Source organism: Rhinolophus sinicus, linkage group LG04 (genome assembly GCF_036562045.2).
Source record: "Rhinolophus sinicus isolate RSC01 linkage group LG04, ASM3656204v1, whole genome shotgun sequence".
NCBI lineage: Eukaryota > Metazoa > Chordata > Mammalia > Chiroptera > Rhinolophidae > Rhinolophus > Rhinolophus sinicus.
In genome coordinates, this window is record NC_133754.1 from 60,007,754 (window position 1) to 60,025,260 (window position 17,507).

Consider the following 17,507-nt stretch of genomic DNA (forward strand, 5'->3'; position numbering starts at 1 on the left):
CTTATAAGTGACACAAACCCAATCTAAATGCGCTGAAACAATGAAAGCGAATTAATTGACTCATCAACAAAGAGCACAAAGTTCAAAGGTGAAGCTGGCCTTCACAACTGAAACTAATCTTCAATTGTTTCTATCTTTCATCTTTGCTTTTTATTCTGGCTTCATTGCCCATACTGCGTAATTGCTTTTACGCATAGAGAATCGGACCAATCCCCAAGATACATGCAAAAAAGTCTATTCAATGTGGTTACAGTGCGAAAATAGTATCTAAAGAGGATTCTGACTTGTCGTGGGTCACATGTCATTCTTTGGACTAAACACAGCATCCAGGTAGGTTAAATAATACAATTGGCCCACTAATCTGATGAGGAACTGGGACACTAAGTTTTGCAGATCCCATTCAAAACTTACGTCAGAATGGAATAAGAGAAATTTTGCTAACAATTGCAAATAATTTGCTAACAGTTTTGCTTAAAATAGCAGTAGAGGTGCAATTAGCAGAATAGGAAATTAGACCTAGGCATGGACAAAAGAGGTCCTTTTAAGTTATAGTTTTGAGTTCGTCTGTTTTTAGGAAATGATGACCATAAAGTCAAAATATAGTGTACAATGAATAGGTAATTATATTAGTACTTTCAGGCTATTATAATTTATCTATTGGCATTATGTTACAATATACCTATTTATTAAAAAATTAGTAGAGTTTATTAACTAAATTCAGTCTATATAAAAGTGCTATATAAATATACTAATTGAACACTTATATGTACTAGGCAATGTGTACTAGTGCTTTCCATACTTTAAAACTACCACAACTTATTGCTTTAAGACATCTAGTTACATTCTACATAAAACTGACATTGTGTGCAAGCCCTTGCCCCACACCCCAGCACCAGCCAGGGATCCCAGATCACACTTCTCTCCCAATGAGGAAAAGGAGAGCAGGAGAACCCCAGTAGCCTCACCACAGAAAACCCAGAATCCTTCATAACCACTGAAGACATCTGCAGTCTTAGCCACCAGCGAAGACAGCAGTCTTCACCAATGCTGACTACAGCTGATGGAAAGGCCCAGAGTCCATGCACTGAACACTCATGGAGCCAGAGATACAGCTGCACCCCACCCAGCTGGTGTCCTTGCACCCACCCAAATGTAAAGTTATTTCCCACTAAAATCAGTCTGTTAAACCTAGAAGAGGTGACTGCTAATTCAAATGCTCACACACCATCAGAGAAAAAAAATAGATTCTGAGTAACTACACAAAGAAACAGACATCTGCAAATTTCCTAACAAAATATTCAAAATAATTGTTGTAAAGAAGGTTGGTGAGCTAAAAGAGAACACAACAAATAACTCAATGAAATAAGGGAAACAATAGATGAATAAAATGAGAAGTTCAACAAAAAGAAATCATAAAGAAGAACCAAATAGAAATTCCACAGTTAGATTTCAATGAACGAAATGAAAAATGCAATACAGTGCTTCAATGACAGAATCAAACAGAAGAAAGAATACGCAAATTTGAAGGCAAGTCATTTGGAATTATCCAGGCAGAGGAAAAAGAAATAAAAAGAGTGAAGAAAATCCGCAGGATTATTAGATATCATCAAATGAATGAGGTGTGATCAAGAAATAGGGTGAATTCTGCTGCTGAGTGCCATCCAACAGAAACGCAGGGATCTTCAATACAGGGAGCGGAGAGTTAAACTTTAGTAACAGTGCGTGACAAGTTTCAACTTGTTTGGTACAGTCAGTCGGGTGTGAGCTATGGTTGAGAGAAGGTGTGTTTTCAAGTGTGCCAAAATCATGGATCACAAACAATGCATTAATATGAAATGGGCACATGGTTTCATCCTCCATCATGACAACGCTCTGTGTCACACATCACTTCTGGTACGGCAATTTCTGTCAAATAAAAACAAGGTGTCCTCAATCACCTTGTTTACTGGATCTGGCACCGTGCAACTTCTGGCTCTTCCCCAAAGTCGAAAGGAAAACATTCTGAAATGATTCAGGACATCGAAACAACCACAATAGTGCAACTAAAGACACTCACGAAAGAGGACTTCCAGAACTGCTTCAGAAAGTGGCAAGAGCAATGGAATAAGTATATTCAAAGCAAGGGAGAGTATTTTGAGGAGGATTAATGGCATGTGTCTTTTGCCACAATAATTTTTTTTTTAATTTAAACATTCACTGTATTTCATGATCACACCTTGTATATGCCTTATGGGGGTCACATTAAAGAAAAAAAACAGAGAGAGGAAAGTACAGAAAGCTTATTTAAAGAAATAATTGCTGAAAAATTCCCAAATCTTGGGAGAAAAATGGATAACCAGATTCACAAAGCTCAGAGGATCCAAAACATGTTCAACCCAAAAGAAACTAAACAGATTCACATTATAATAAAACTGTCAAAATCAAGGACAAAGATCAAATTTTGAAAGAAGGAAGAGAAAAGCAACTAGTGACATAGAGAGGAACCCTCACAAGACTATAAGTGAAATTTTCAGCAGAAACATTGCAGGCCAGAATGGATTGAGATAGTACAAGGTGTGATCAAACAATATGGCGAATGTCCAAAGTGATGAAAACCAAGAACCTGTAACCAAGGTCACTCCACCCAGCAAAGCTATCATTTAGACTAGAAGGACAGATAGAGCTTCCCAGACAAGAAAAAGCTAAAGGAGTTCATTGCCACCAAATCAATATTACAAGTAATGTTAAAGGGACTTCTTTAAGATTAAAAAAATATTTTTAAAGATTAAAGTATGAATAATAAAATAGCAATAACAACATATCTATCAACTATTACTTTAACTGTAAGTGGATTAAATGCTCCAATCAAAAGATACGGTGGCCGAATGGATAAGAACACAAGACCCTTACATATGCCGCCTACAAGAGAGTCAGTCACCTCAGACCGAAAGACACACATAGACTTTCAAGGGATGCAAAAAGATATTTCATGAATATGGAAATTTAAAAAAAAAAAGGTTTATGTAGCAATACTCACACCAGATAAAATAGGCTCTAGAACAAAGGCTATAACAAGAGATAAAGAAGGACCCAGTAATCCCATTTCTGGGTAATCATATGAAGAAACCCAAAATGCTATTTGAGGGGATGTGTGCATCCATATGCTCATTGCAGCATTGTTTACAATGGCCAAGATGTGGAGGCAGCCTGGGTGTCTATCAATGGATGAATGGATAAAGAGCGGGTAGTACATACTCGTATATACAATGAAATATTGCTTGGCTATGAAAGGGAATGGGTTCTTGCCATCTGCAATGGCATGGATGGACCTGGAGGGTATTGTGATGCGTGGCGTATGTCCAACAGAGAAAGACAGATGCAATGTGATTTCTCTTACATATGTAATCTAAAAAACAAAATAAACAAACAAAACAGAAACAAACTCATAGATATAGAGAATATTTTGATGATTGTCATATGGGATGAGGTTTTGGGAGTGGGTAAAAAAGGAGAAGGGATTAAGAAGTACAAATTGGTTGTTACAAAGTAGTCATGGGGATGTAAGATATAGCATAAGGAATATAATCAATAATATAAGTACGTATGGTGTCATATGAATACTAGATTTATTGCAGTGATAAATGTGAGGTGGTTTGTGAGGCAGGATGAAAAAGGTGAAGGGATTTAGAAGTACAAACTGATAGTTACAAAATAGTCACAGAGATATAAAGTACAATATGGGGTATATAGTCGATAATATTGTAAAAACTATGTATCATGTCAAATGGGTACTAGACTTATCAGGGGATCACTTCATAAATTACATAATGTCTAACCAGTACACTCTACATCTGAAACTAATATTAATTAATACTGAATGTCAACTATAATTGAAAATATAGCCACTGGAATGTAAAGTACAGCATAGGGAACACAGTCAATAATACTGTAATAACTACCGTGTTTCCCCGAAAATAAGACCTAGCTGGATAATCAGCTCTAATGAGTCTTTTGGGGCAAAAATTAATATAAGACCCGGTCTTATTTTAATGTAATATAAGACCGGGTCTTATATAATTAATATAATATAATATAATAATATAATATAATATAATATAATATAATATAATATAATATAATATAATGTAATATAATAAAATATAATACTGGGTCTTGTATTAATTTTTGCCCCAAAAGACTCATTAGAGCTGATTGTCCGGCTAGGTCTTATTTTTGGGGAAACACGGTATGTACAATGTCAGATAGGTAATAGACTTAGTGGGGTTATCACTATGTGAGGTATATAAATATCTAATCACTATGTAGTTTTGTACACCTGAAACTAATATAATTTTGTCAATGGCAATTGAAAAATATATGTTTAAGACAAAAGGCAAAAATTCATAGACATAGACAACCATTTAGTGGTTACCAGAGGGTAAGGAGGGTGATATGGGGGGAAGGAGGAAGAGGGGAAGGGGGTCAAATACATGGTGATGGAAGGAGAACTGACTCTGGGTGGTGAACACACAATGCAATATATAGATGATGTATTAAGAATTGTATACTTGAAATCTATATAAATTTACTAACCAATGTCACCCCAATAAATTTAACAAAAATGATCTTAACAATTAAGAAAAGAAAAAAACAATCCTAAAATTTGTAAGGAACCACAAGAGGCCCAGAATAGCCAAAGCAACCCTGCATAGCCAAAGAAAGAACAAAGCTAGAGGTACACACTTCCTGACTTCAGCTATACTACAAAGCTAAAGTTACTGAAACAGTATGGCAGTGGCTAAGAATAGAAACATAGAACAATGGAACAAAACTGAGAGTCGAGAAACAAATCTCTGCATATATGGTCAACTAATATTTAACAAGAGAGCCAAGAATACTCAATGAGAAAAAGTGAGGATTTCAATAAATGATATTGGGAAAACTGCATATTCACTTGCAAAAGAATGAAATTGGTTCCCTATCATACACAATTCACAAAAAATAACTCTAAGTGGATAAAAACTTAAATGTAAGAATTGAAACCATAAAATTCCTGGAAGATATAGGAAAAAGTTCCTTGGCATCGTCTTGGCAGTGACTTTTTGGATATGACATGAAAAGCACAAGCAACAAAAGCAAAAAATGATAAGTGGTACTTTATCAAAATAAAAAGCTTCTGCACAGTAAGAGAAACAAGAAAAAATGAAAAGGCCACCTACAGAGAGGCAAAAAATGTTTGCAAATTTTATATCTGATGAGGACATTCTCAAAATAAAAAAAGAATTCATAGAACTCAATAGAAGAAAAAACAAATAATCTGATTTTAAAATAGGCAAAGGAACTGAATAGACTATTTTCACAGAGGACATACAGATGGCCAACAGGTACATGAAGTGTTCGATATCCCAATATCAGAGAAATGCAAATCAAAACCACAATGAGATAGCACTTCAAATCTGTTAGAATGGCTCTCCTCAAAAAAGAGATAATAAATGTTGGCGGGGATGTGGGGAAAATGGAACATGCCCACTCTTGGTGGGAACGCAAATTGGCACAGCAACTACAAAGAACAGTGTGGTGGTTCCTCAAAATGTTAAAAATAGCACTACCATATGATCCAGCAATCCCAGTTGCAATCCATTTCATATCCAAAGGAAATGAAAACAGGACCTCAAGAGACATCTGTACACCCAGTTCACTGTAGCATTATTCACAATAGGCAAAATATGGGAAAAACCTAAGTGTTCATCTAGACATACAATGGAATATAATTCAGTCATGAGACAGAAGGAAATCCTGCCATTTGCAACAACCTGGATAAAACTGGTGGGTAATAATATCCACTATGTGATTAAGTCAGAAAGGGAAAGACAACAAGTATGATATCACTTATATGTGGAATCTAAAAAAGCCAAACTCATAGAAACAGAGTACAGCGTAGTTACCATGGGCTGGGAGGAGGAGGAGAAAAAGGGATGTTCACCAAAGGGTACAAACTTCCACTTATAAGATGAGTTAAATTCTGGGAATCTAAGGTACTTGAAATTATACACTTGAAAGCATCTTATATACTTGAAAGCATCTTATATACTTGAAAGCATATTATATACTTGAAAGCATATTATATACATGAAAGCATATTATATACTTGAAAGCTGCTGACAGTAGCTTTGAATGTTCTCACCAGAAAGAAAGAAATAGTTACTATGTGACATGATGGAAGTGTTAGCTAATGTTATAGTGTTAATCACTTTACAATATATGAGTATCAAATCAACACACTGTACACTTTAAACTTACACAATATTATATGTTAACTATGTCTCAATAAAGCTGGAGTGCGAAAGACTTAAACAGTATACTGTAAAACTCCTAGAAGAAAACATAGGGGAAAAGCTCTTGGATATTGGTCTGAGCAATAACTTTTTGAATGTGACAAAAGCACAGGCAGCAAAAAACAAAAATAGACAAGTGGGGCTGCATTACACTAAAAAACTTCTCAGCAAAGAAAACAATCAACACAATGAAAAGGAAACATACAGAGTAAGAGAAAATATTTGCAAATCTATATCTGATAAGGGGTTAATCTCCAAAATATATGTGACTCATGCAATTCAACAGCAAAAATAATGAGATTGTAAAATAGCAAAGTACTTGAATAGACATTTCCCAAAAGAAGACAAAAAAGTGGTCATCAGATATATGAAAAGGTGCTCAACATTGCCAATCATCAAGGAAATGAAAGCTCACACCTTTGGGATACAGGCTATTATCAAAAAGTCAAAAGATAAGTGTTAGCCCTTAAGGATGTGGAGAAAAGGGAACTTGTGTACACTGTTGATGGGAATAAAATTGGTAAGCCATTATAGAAAACAGCATACAGGCTCCTCAAAAATTGAAAATGAACTACCTTATGATCCAGCAATGCTATTTCTGGATATATATATATATATGTAATGGATATGTTAAGTAGCCTTGATTGTGGCAATTATTTCACAACGTACATGTGTACAAAAACATAAAGTCAAATACCTTAAATATATACATTTTGTCAATTATACCTTAATACGGTTTGAAACAAGTAAAAATATAGATGTTAAACAGAATAAAGAATTTAAGTGTATATATATTTACATACAACTTACATATAGAATATAAATTATATATATATATATTCTATTCTATATATATATTATATTATATATGCAATTGCCCACTGTCTTGATAATGTTAATAAAAATATTGAAGAGCAACTCTTTAGATGTTACAAAACAATATTACCTCTTCCAAATATGGATGCACAGCGTGCATCAAGATCATGGCAGTCTCCATCGTAACAAATAAATTTTCCTTTACATAAACGTCCATTGTATATAGTTATATCGGGATTACAGGCTGCTGAGCTTCCATTACAAAATTCAGGAAGATCACAGTCAGCATGAGCTTTGGGCCTACATTCCGAACCTGCACTTAGAAACTAGTAGAAATTAAAATATAAAAAATAAAGCATTATATGTAAGATTGTTGCATTTATCAATATTTATTTCAAAACTGTGTTAATTCCATTTATAGGTTGATGATGTATTTATTCATTAATGTCTATTAGTGTCTTCTGTACAAAGCATTATGTTAATCATACTGAAAAAAATGAATATTAACTAAAACAGGAGAGAAGACATACGTACAGGGAAAAGTATAACACAAATATGATGTGATGAGAGCCAAGGTTTTATTTGTGTTTCAGTACAGGGAATAAAAGTCATTTTTAGCTTGCAATACTTATTCCTTTGGGGTAAAAATAGTGTAATTTAGACAATTCCAAATGAAATATATTTATTCAAACCATAGTTTGTAAGTTTGGAATATTTGTAATTCTATGGTAAATATGAAACATTAATAACAGAATGAACAGAAGGAAACTGAAGGGTGATTTAAAGAGGCCCTTCAAGTCTTTGGAGAGGAAGGAACCCAATTGTAATCTTTCTCTTGAATTATCCTATAGTTAATTAAAATTTCCACATATAGAAAATTTATATAAAGAATCTTAAATGGGCATCTATCTCATACTTTTTTTAAATTGAAGTTTATTGGGGTGACAATGGTTAGTAAAGTTACATAGGTTTCAACTTTGTAACCTAAGAACCTACAGAACCTCAACTTCTGTATTACTTCATCTATATATCATGCTGTGTGCTCACCACCCAGAGTCACTTCTTCCATCACCATATATTTGACCTCCTTTACCCTCATCTACCACTACCCACTGGCAACCACTAATCTATTGTCTATGAGTTTTTGTTCGTTTGTCTTGTTCCTTTGCTGTTTTCAGTTTTATATACCACATATCAGTGAAATCATATGGTTCTCGACTTTTTCTGATTTATTTTGCTTAGTACAATAATCTCAAGATCCATCCATGTTGTTACAAATGGCACTATTTCATCTTTTCTTATGGCAGAAGAGTATTCCATTGTATATATATACCACATCTTCTTTATCCAAGGACACTTTGGTTGTTTCCATGTCTTGGCCACCGTAAATAAAGCTGCAATGAACATAAGCTTTACTTATCTCATACTTCTTAATTGATAGTTTCCAGGTGACACTAAAAAGATCAGAGATAAAAAGGTACCACACAGTAAGATTTAGAGAAAAATAACATAAAACTGTGTCAGTGAAGGACAGTCAAGAACATAGAACCAACCCATGGTAGGCAGTTCAACAGAAGGATTTTCATATGACAAATTTGTTACAAATATATTGAAAGAGCTGAAAAGGAGAACAGGGGACAGGAGTCAACATCTTAACCATATAAGCTAAAATGTGATCTTTAAGGCAGATGATTTTTCAATAATAAGTTAATCATTTAAGTTTTGTGCCAATATGTAGCATTTCTTTTTTATTTTAAGTTGAGAACCATATGATTTCACTGATATGTGGGATATAAAACTAAAAACAACAAAGGAACAAGGCAAACAAACAAAGAAACAAAAACTCATAGACACTGACAATAGTTTACTGGTTACCAGAGGGAAAGCGGGGGTGGCGGGGGGGGGGGGCGGTAGGGTAGATGAGGGTAAAGAGCATCAAACAGATGGTGATGGAAGGAGAACTGACTCTGGGTGGTGAACATACAATGTGATATATAGATAATGTATTACAGAACTGTACACCTCAAACCTATGTAACTTTACTAACCATGGTCACCCCAATAAATTTTAATTTTTAAAAATGTAGCATTTCTAATGAGTTTCATTACTTATACATTTATGGGAAACTGTTGTGACATTCAATTACATACTTACAGATACCTATCACAAGCAGTAACATTTTTATTTATAAAAATAGTAATATTGGAAAAGTGAATAAAAATAATCCCTTTTAACAGAGATTTTTTGTATTGGAGACTCCTATAATAGCTCTCAATCAAAGTTTTAAAATAACAGCATCACATTAGAGAGAATAATGGCATTAGAAGGTTCAACATCCAGCTAAAGTTTACAAAATCAGAAGACTGATTCAGAATTTAGTATCTTCTTCTTTATTTAAAGGTCATTTATTTGACTTAGAACTGTAGGTCTAAGTGTTCTAAAGAATCCCAGATATGATTTACTATATACTTGGAAGATAATAATAAACTTAAATCTTACTTTACAGTCCTTGCAGCATAATCCTTTATCACACTGGGATCCTGATTTCAGCACACAAGTTTTAGGATCACAACAGCTATCAGGTCCACATTGCTATGAATGAGTGGAATGCAAGTAAGACTGTCATAACATAATATAAACTTTAGTAGAAGCTATACTTACTGTACTTTTTTTGAGTTTTGGGAAAGAATATGAATGTTGTGAACATTTATAGATTTTTGCATCTCTAAATAAATAAAATACTAAGGTACTTCAAGTAAAAACAGAATAACTGGAATTGCACTAAATTTTAATCAACTAGAAAACAGGACAAAATATATAGAACAATTTTTTTCAAAAATTGGATAATAGTAACAGAGAGTAGAATGGTGGTTACCTGGAGGGTGGGAGAAAAGGGGAGATAGTGATCAAAAAGTACAAACTTTCATTTATATTATGAATTAGTTCTCAGGATCTAACGTACAGCATGATGACCACAGTTTAAAAAGGATCGTATACTTGAAATTTGATAAGGGAACAGATGAAGTATTCTCACCACACACACATACGAAATGGTAACTGTGTGAGTGATGGATATGTTAATTAGCGTGAGTGTGGGAATCATTTCACAATGTATAACATATCAGAATAGCATACTGTAATATCTTAAACATATACTATTTTTATTTGTCAATCATACCTCAATAAAGCTGGCAGGGAAAGGGTGTGTAGAATTTAGGCCCACTGCAAATGTAAAGAGAACAGTCCCCAAGACTTCTTACACCAATCACAAGTTCAGTGGATTCCCAAAACTACCCTCAGGTTTGATAATTTACTGGAAGAACTCATGGATCTCACTGAAAGCTGGTATACTCACAGTTATGAATTATTGTATGGAAAGGATACAAAACATAATCGCCAAGAGAAAAAGCACCTAGGCCAGAATCCAGGAGAAGCGGTGAAAATGGAGCTCCTATTATCATCACCTCAGAGAATGATATACGCACTCCTCTCCCAGCATTAATGTTGACACTTCCTAACTCATTCTATGAGACCAATGTTACCCCCACACCAAACATTACTAGAAGGGAAAATTACAGACCAATATCTCTCATAAATACAGATGTAAAAATCCTCAAAAAAAATTTGGTAATCAAATCCAACAATGTACAAAAAGAATTATAGATCACAACCAAGTAGGACTTATCACAAGTAGGCAAGGCTAGTTCATTATACAAACCTCAATTAATATACTCCATTATACTGACAGGCTGAAGAAGAAAAATCATATGACCATAACAATTCATGTAGTAAAAGCATCTGACAAAATCCAACACTCACTTCTTATACAAAATGCTAGCAAAGTAGGAACAGAGGGAAACTTCCACAATCTGATAATGAACATCTAGAAAAAGTCTACAGCTAACATCACACTTATGTTGACATAAGCTTTCTCCCTAAGATGGTGTACAAGGCAAAGATGCCCCCCTCACCACTCCTGTCAAAATCTTCCTGTAAGTGCTAGCTAGTACAATAAGACAAGAAAATGAAACTTTAAAAAAATACATGTTGGGAAGAAGTAAAACGATTTTTGTCCAGAAATTACATGATTGCCTATTTAAATAATATTCCAAATAATCAGCTAAACAACAGCAGCAACAAAAAACCTCCTGTGACTAATAAGTGATTATACCAAGTTTGTTGGATACCAAGTTAACACACAAAAGTCAATTGTTTGCCTGTATAACAACAATAAAAACTGGGAATTTGTAATAAAAATCGTAATACCATTTACATTAACACCAAAACAATGAAGTACTTGCCAATAGTTTTAACAAAATTTTACAGAATCTATATGAGTAAAACTACAAACCTCTGATAAAAAGAAATCAAAGAAGGTATAAATAAATGGAGAGATATTCCATGTTTATGGACAGGAAAACTCAAAATTATTAAGTTGTCAGTAGTTCCCAACCTGATTTAGAGATTCAATGTAATTCCAATCAAAATTCTAGTGATTTGGCAAACTGATTATAAAGTTTATATGAAGAGGCAAAAGACCCAGAACAGTCAATATAATACATAACAAGAAAAAGGAGGAGGAAAATTAAAGGACTGATAATACTTAACTTCAAAACTTACTATAAACTCTAATAATGACAGTGTGGTATTTAAAAAAATACACCAAAAAGGAAATAACTGGAACAAAATAGAGATCCCAGAAATAGACCTACACAGAGAACAAAAATCTCTGACAATAGAGCAAATGCAATTCAATAGAGGATGGATAGTCTTTTCAATGAATGGTGCTGGACAATTGCACATTCACATGGAAAATAATGACTCTACACCTTTCAAACAAACAAACAAACTCAGAATGGAGCATAAATCAAAATGTAAAATGTCCTCCTAGAAGGTTAGATTTAAGAGGGAAGATCTCATATTAAGTACTCTCCCACAATAAAAATAATAAATAAATAAATAGGAATAATACAAATCTTAAACACATTTTTTTCAAAAAGAAGGGAGCACTTTCCAACTCATTTTATGAGTCAAGAATCACTCTGACACCAAAACAAGATGAAAATACTACAAGAAAAAAACTATAGACCACAATGTCTTTATAAAAGTATCATAATTCTGATGAAATATTGGCAAATTAAATCCAGACAGATAGATAGATACATAGATACATAGATAGATAGATAGATAGATAGATAGATAGATAGATAGATAGATAGATAGATAGATAGATAGATGTTAGATAGATAGATAGAAATCCAAGTGGGGCTAATGTCAGGTTGGATGAGTATTCAAAACCAATCAATGAAAGGCACCATATTAACAGGAAAAAAGGCAGGAAAACTCATATGATGAGCTCAATAAACACAGAAATAAGACATTTGACAAAATCCAACATTAATTCTTGACTATGGTGATGGAAAGAGAACTGACTCTGGGAGGTGAGCACACAATGTGATTATGTATTACAGAATTATACATTTGAAACCTATGTAATTTCATTAACCATTGTCATCCCAGTAAATTTAATTTAAAAAAAAATCTCTCAGCTAACTAGAAATAGAAGGGAACGTCCTCAACATGATAGAGGGATCTGTTTAGAAAGAAAATGTTTATATCTAACATCATATTTGATGGTGAAAGTCAGAAAGTTTTCCCCCTAAAAATAAGAACAAAGCAAAGATCACTTTCAGCACTTTTAATCAACACCAGAAACAAGGTGGATTCACAAAAGTCAACTGTATTTTCATATTAACAATGGACAACTGTCAAATAAAATATTAAAATAATACTATCAAAACCATTAAACTTTAGAAAAAATAAATTAAAGAAGACTTTAATAAGTGGAGAGGTACACCATGTACATAGATTGGCAGACTCAATATTGGTAAGATTCCCCCAAAATTGATACATGGATACAACATAATTCCAATCAAAGTCCCTACATTTGCATGCTGATTCTCTAATTTATATGAAAATACAAAGATCCTAGAATAGTAAAACTATCTTGGAAAAGATGAACAAATTTGGATGGTTTACACTATTTGTTTTCAAGACTTACTGTAAAGGTACATTAATTAAGACCATGTGGAATTGGCATAGGATATACATATAAATAAACAGAAAAGAACCCAGGGATAGACACACATGTATGGTAATTTATTTTCATAAGGATGTTAAGGTAAAACAATGGTGAAAATGTAGTTATGTTAACAAATACTGCTAAAAAATTGATGTTCTTATGGAGGATAATGAATGTCAACCCAAATCTCTCAACAAAAGCAAACTTCAACTCCAATGCATCACAGACTAAATGTAAAAGTTTAAATCGTATAACTTCTAGTAGAAAACATAGGAGAAAATGTTCATGACCTTGGGTAAGCAAAGATTTCTTAGGACAGAAAAAGCGTGACCACAGAAGAAACAAATGATAAAATGGACTTTCTAAAAAATATACCTGTTATTCAAAGATTTTGTTAAGAAACTGAAAAGGTAATCCATAGATTGTAAAGAAACACTTGTAATATACATGTCTGACAAAGGACTGGTATCCAGCCTATACAAAGAACTCTTGCAAATCAATAAAAATAATAATAGTAATAATAATAATAACCCTAATTTTAAAAACTGGCAAAAGATATGAACAGATTATTCAAACAACACATGGCCAATAGAACATGAGAAATGCTCAATATCATTAGGGTCATCAAGGAAATACAAATCAAAACCATTGGAATGGCTAAAATTTGAAGGCTGCAATATCAAATTCTGGTAAGGATGTGGAGGAAAGAAAAGTTTTATATGTTGCTGATAGGATTGTAAAATTATACAACGACTTTGGAAAATAGTTTTCGAAGTTTCTCATAAAAATATACTTATCATGTGACCCAGCAATTCTACTTTCAGGAATTCAGAATAATGACCCAATATTGTTAACAACTCAAATGTCCATTATCAGATGGATGGAAAAACAGATTGTGGTATATCCAAACAATAAAATATTAGTCAAAATAAAAAGGGAGAAACTATTATGACATAAAACAATGTGGACGAATCTTGAAAACACTGTAACGAAAGGAGATGCTAGACACAAAGAATATGTACTGTATCATTCTTTTCATATGACTTTCTAGATCAGGCAAAACTGACATAACCAGAAGTTGCCTGGAGATGAGAAGTTACATGACTGCAGAGGGGGCATGAACAAACTTTTGGGGATAATGAAAAGAATCTCTACCTTAACTGCACTAATGCTTACATACATTTGTCAAAAGTCATCAACCGGTATATTTAAAATGAGTGCACTTTATTGTATGTAGATATGCCCCTATAAAATTGATTTAAAAATAAATGAAGAGTAAAGATGGAAGACTTGTTCTACCAAATGGTAAAACATGAGACAAAGAAAGGCATAGCAATTAAAACCATGTCATACAGGTACAAGTACATTCAAGCCCATATGTGTATCAAACCCTAATATCATTTCCATCTATCTTGTAATCGTGGAAATTAATGATATCTGCTATATTACTGCAAATACTGAATTGTCTAGAAGCATTATATCCTGGACTTTTTGCATTCATTATACTCTCAGGACTTCCCTATCAAAATCACCCACTACTCAGACTGTAATATTAACCCAGTCCTCCCTCCCCATACTACTGATTCCATTATGAAGTAAGACCCTAAAGGACACTTGATGGTCCACTGTCATATTAATCTTCAGTAAGACATTTATAAAATGTTCAGCGGTTAAGCACGGGTTTGAAAAGATCGTATATATTTAGTCTGGAACCCAAAACCTCATTCTAGATTTTCATTTTTCCCATCAGCAATAATTATTTTGGAGTACATTTTATATTTATTCAAAACTCTTCAACCTGTAAAACCTAGACAGTACATTCTTGCATGTATTTCAACCTTGATTTCACTGTCAATATTCTACATGGTACTCAGTCATATTTGAGATACGTAACATTTATGAAAAAAAATTAAAACAATAAATTTAGTAACTAATTTTCCTAGTTTTCAGACTTACTTCCTCAGTACCACAGTCACAGATTTCATTGCTCTCAACTTTGCCATTGCCACAGATTGCTCGACCCCTTTGCATTTGTGGCTTATTCTGAAGACATTTGGCGGCACCGATATTTGAAATGAAATTTTCAAAGTCACTCAAACTGCAATTGCTAAAAGTCTTCACACCACTGGATTGCCTAAAGATGAATCCATATAAGATCATTGGCAGTATACTTCTGAAAACACAATTCTATATTATATAAATTAATTTCAAAATGCTTAATGGGGAGTGATAAATGTTCATAACACATGCTTAGATGCCAAAATCATTCCTGAGGAGGTCATGTGATTTCATTCACTGGACTACATGTCCTTATTAAAACAAAATTAAGTACAGCTCAATAGCTAAAACAACCAACCCATTAGAAAATGGGAAAAATAGACATTTTTCCAAAGAAGACAGGTATATAAAAAGGTGCTCAGCATCACTAATCATCAGGGAAATTCAAATCAAAACCACACTGAGATATCACCTCACACCCGTTAGGATGGCTATTATCATTTTTTATAAAAAAGATAAGTGCCGGTGAGGATGTGGAGAAATTGGAATCCTGGTACACTATTGATGGAAATGTAAATTGACACAGCTTCTGTGGGAAATAGTAGACAGATTCTTCAAAAAATTAAAAATATAACTACCACGTGATCCAGCAATTCCACTTCTGGGTATATATTCAAAGTAATGGAAACCAGCATCCCAAAGAGATTATCTGCACTCCCATGCTCACTGCAGCCTTATTCACAATAGGTAAAGATATGGAAGCAACCTAAATGTCCATTGACAGATGAATGGATTAAAAAAAAAGTGGTACGTGCATGAAATGGAATATTATTCAGTCTGAAATAAAAGAAGGAAATATTCCATATGCAACAACATGGATGAACCTTAAGGACATTATGGTAAGTGAAATAAGCCAGTCATATAGAAGGACAACTCCTGCATGATCTCACTTACAAGAGGCATCTAAAATAAAGTCATATGTGTCAACAGTAGAATGGTGATTGCCAGAGCTTAGGAGAAGGGGAACATGGGGAGTTGTTTCATTTATGCAAGATGAATACATTCAAGAAATTTGCTACACAGCACAGTGCCAATAGTTAGCAATATTGTACTGTTTATTTTAAGAAATTTTAGGTATTTTTTTCAGTTTTTATTAAATTAATTGGGATGATATTAGTTAGTAAAATTATATAGGTTTCAAGTGTACAATTCTATAATACAGCATCTGGTTATTGCATTGTGTGTTCACTACCCAGAGTTCTCTTTTCATCACCATATATTTGACCCCCTTTCCCTCTTCTACCATCCCCCCTTATGCCTTACCCTCTGGTAACCACTAAACTGTGTCTGCATCTATGAGTTTCTGTTTGTTTGTCTTGTTCATTTGTTACTTTCAGTTTTATATCACACATATGAGTGAAGTCATATGATTCTAGACTTTTTCTGTCTGACTTATTTCGCTTAGCATGATAATCTCAAGATCCATCCATGTTGTTGTAAATGGCAGTATTTCATCTAATCTTATGGCCAAGTAATATTCTACTGTGTGTATATATATATATATATATATATATATATATATATATATATATATGTATATGTATATGTATATGTATATGTATATGTATATCACATCTCCTTTATCCAATCATCTATCAAAGGACACTTTGGTTGCTTCCATGTCTTGGCCACCGTGAATAATGCTGCAATGAACATAGAAGTACATGCATCTCTACGGATAAAAGTTTTCGTATTTTTTTGTGTAGATGCCCAGAAGAGATTGCTGGGTCGTATGGTAATTCTATTCTTAATTTTTTGAGGAAACTCCATACTGTTTTCCATAGTGGCTGTGCCAGTTTACATTCCCACCAGTAGTATATGCAGGTTTCTTTTTCTCCACAACCTCTCCAACCCTTGTTATTATTTATCTTGCTGATAATAGCCATTCTAATAGGTGTGAGGTGGTATCTCATTGCGATTTTGATTTGCATTTCCCTTATAGCTAGTGAGGTTCAGCATCTTTGCATTTGTCTGCGGGCCGTTTGTATGTCTTCTTGGGAGCAGTGTATGTGCAGGTCGTCTGCCCATTTTTTAAGTGGACTGTTTCGTTTTTTGTTGTTGCATTGTATGAGTTCTTTACGTACTTTGGAAATTAGCCCCTCATTGGAGGTTTTATTTGCAAATATTATCTCCCATTTGGTTGGTTGCCTCTTTGTTTTGTTGATGGCTTCTTTTGCTATGCAGAAGCTTTTTAGTTTGATATATTCCCATTCATTTATTTTTGCTTTTACCGCCCT

At 33.6% G+C, this 17,507-nt stretch overlaps 1 protein-coding gene across 1 annotated transcript in view; it reads right to left on the reverse strand.

Moving 5' to 3' along the window:
• Positions 1 to 17,507, reverse strand: part of LOC109439478 (disintegrin and metalloproteinase domain-containing protein 32) — a 150,504-nt gene that overhangs the window by 50,923 nt on the left and 82,074 nt on the right. Inside the window, exons 12-14 of the mRNA XM_074331501.1 lie at positions 15,169 to 15,346; positions 9,630 to 9,722; positions 7,261 to 7,456 (exon numbers count right to left, since the gene is read on the reverse strand). Coding sequence (XP_074187602.1) covers positions 7,261 to 7,456; positions 9,630 to 9,722; positions 15,169 to 15,346 — 467 coding nt within the window. The remainder of the gene's footprint in view (positions 1 to 7,260; positions 7,457 to 9,629; positions 9,723 to 15,168; positions 15,347 to 17,507) is intronic.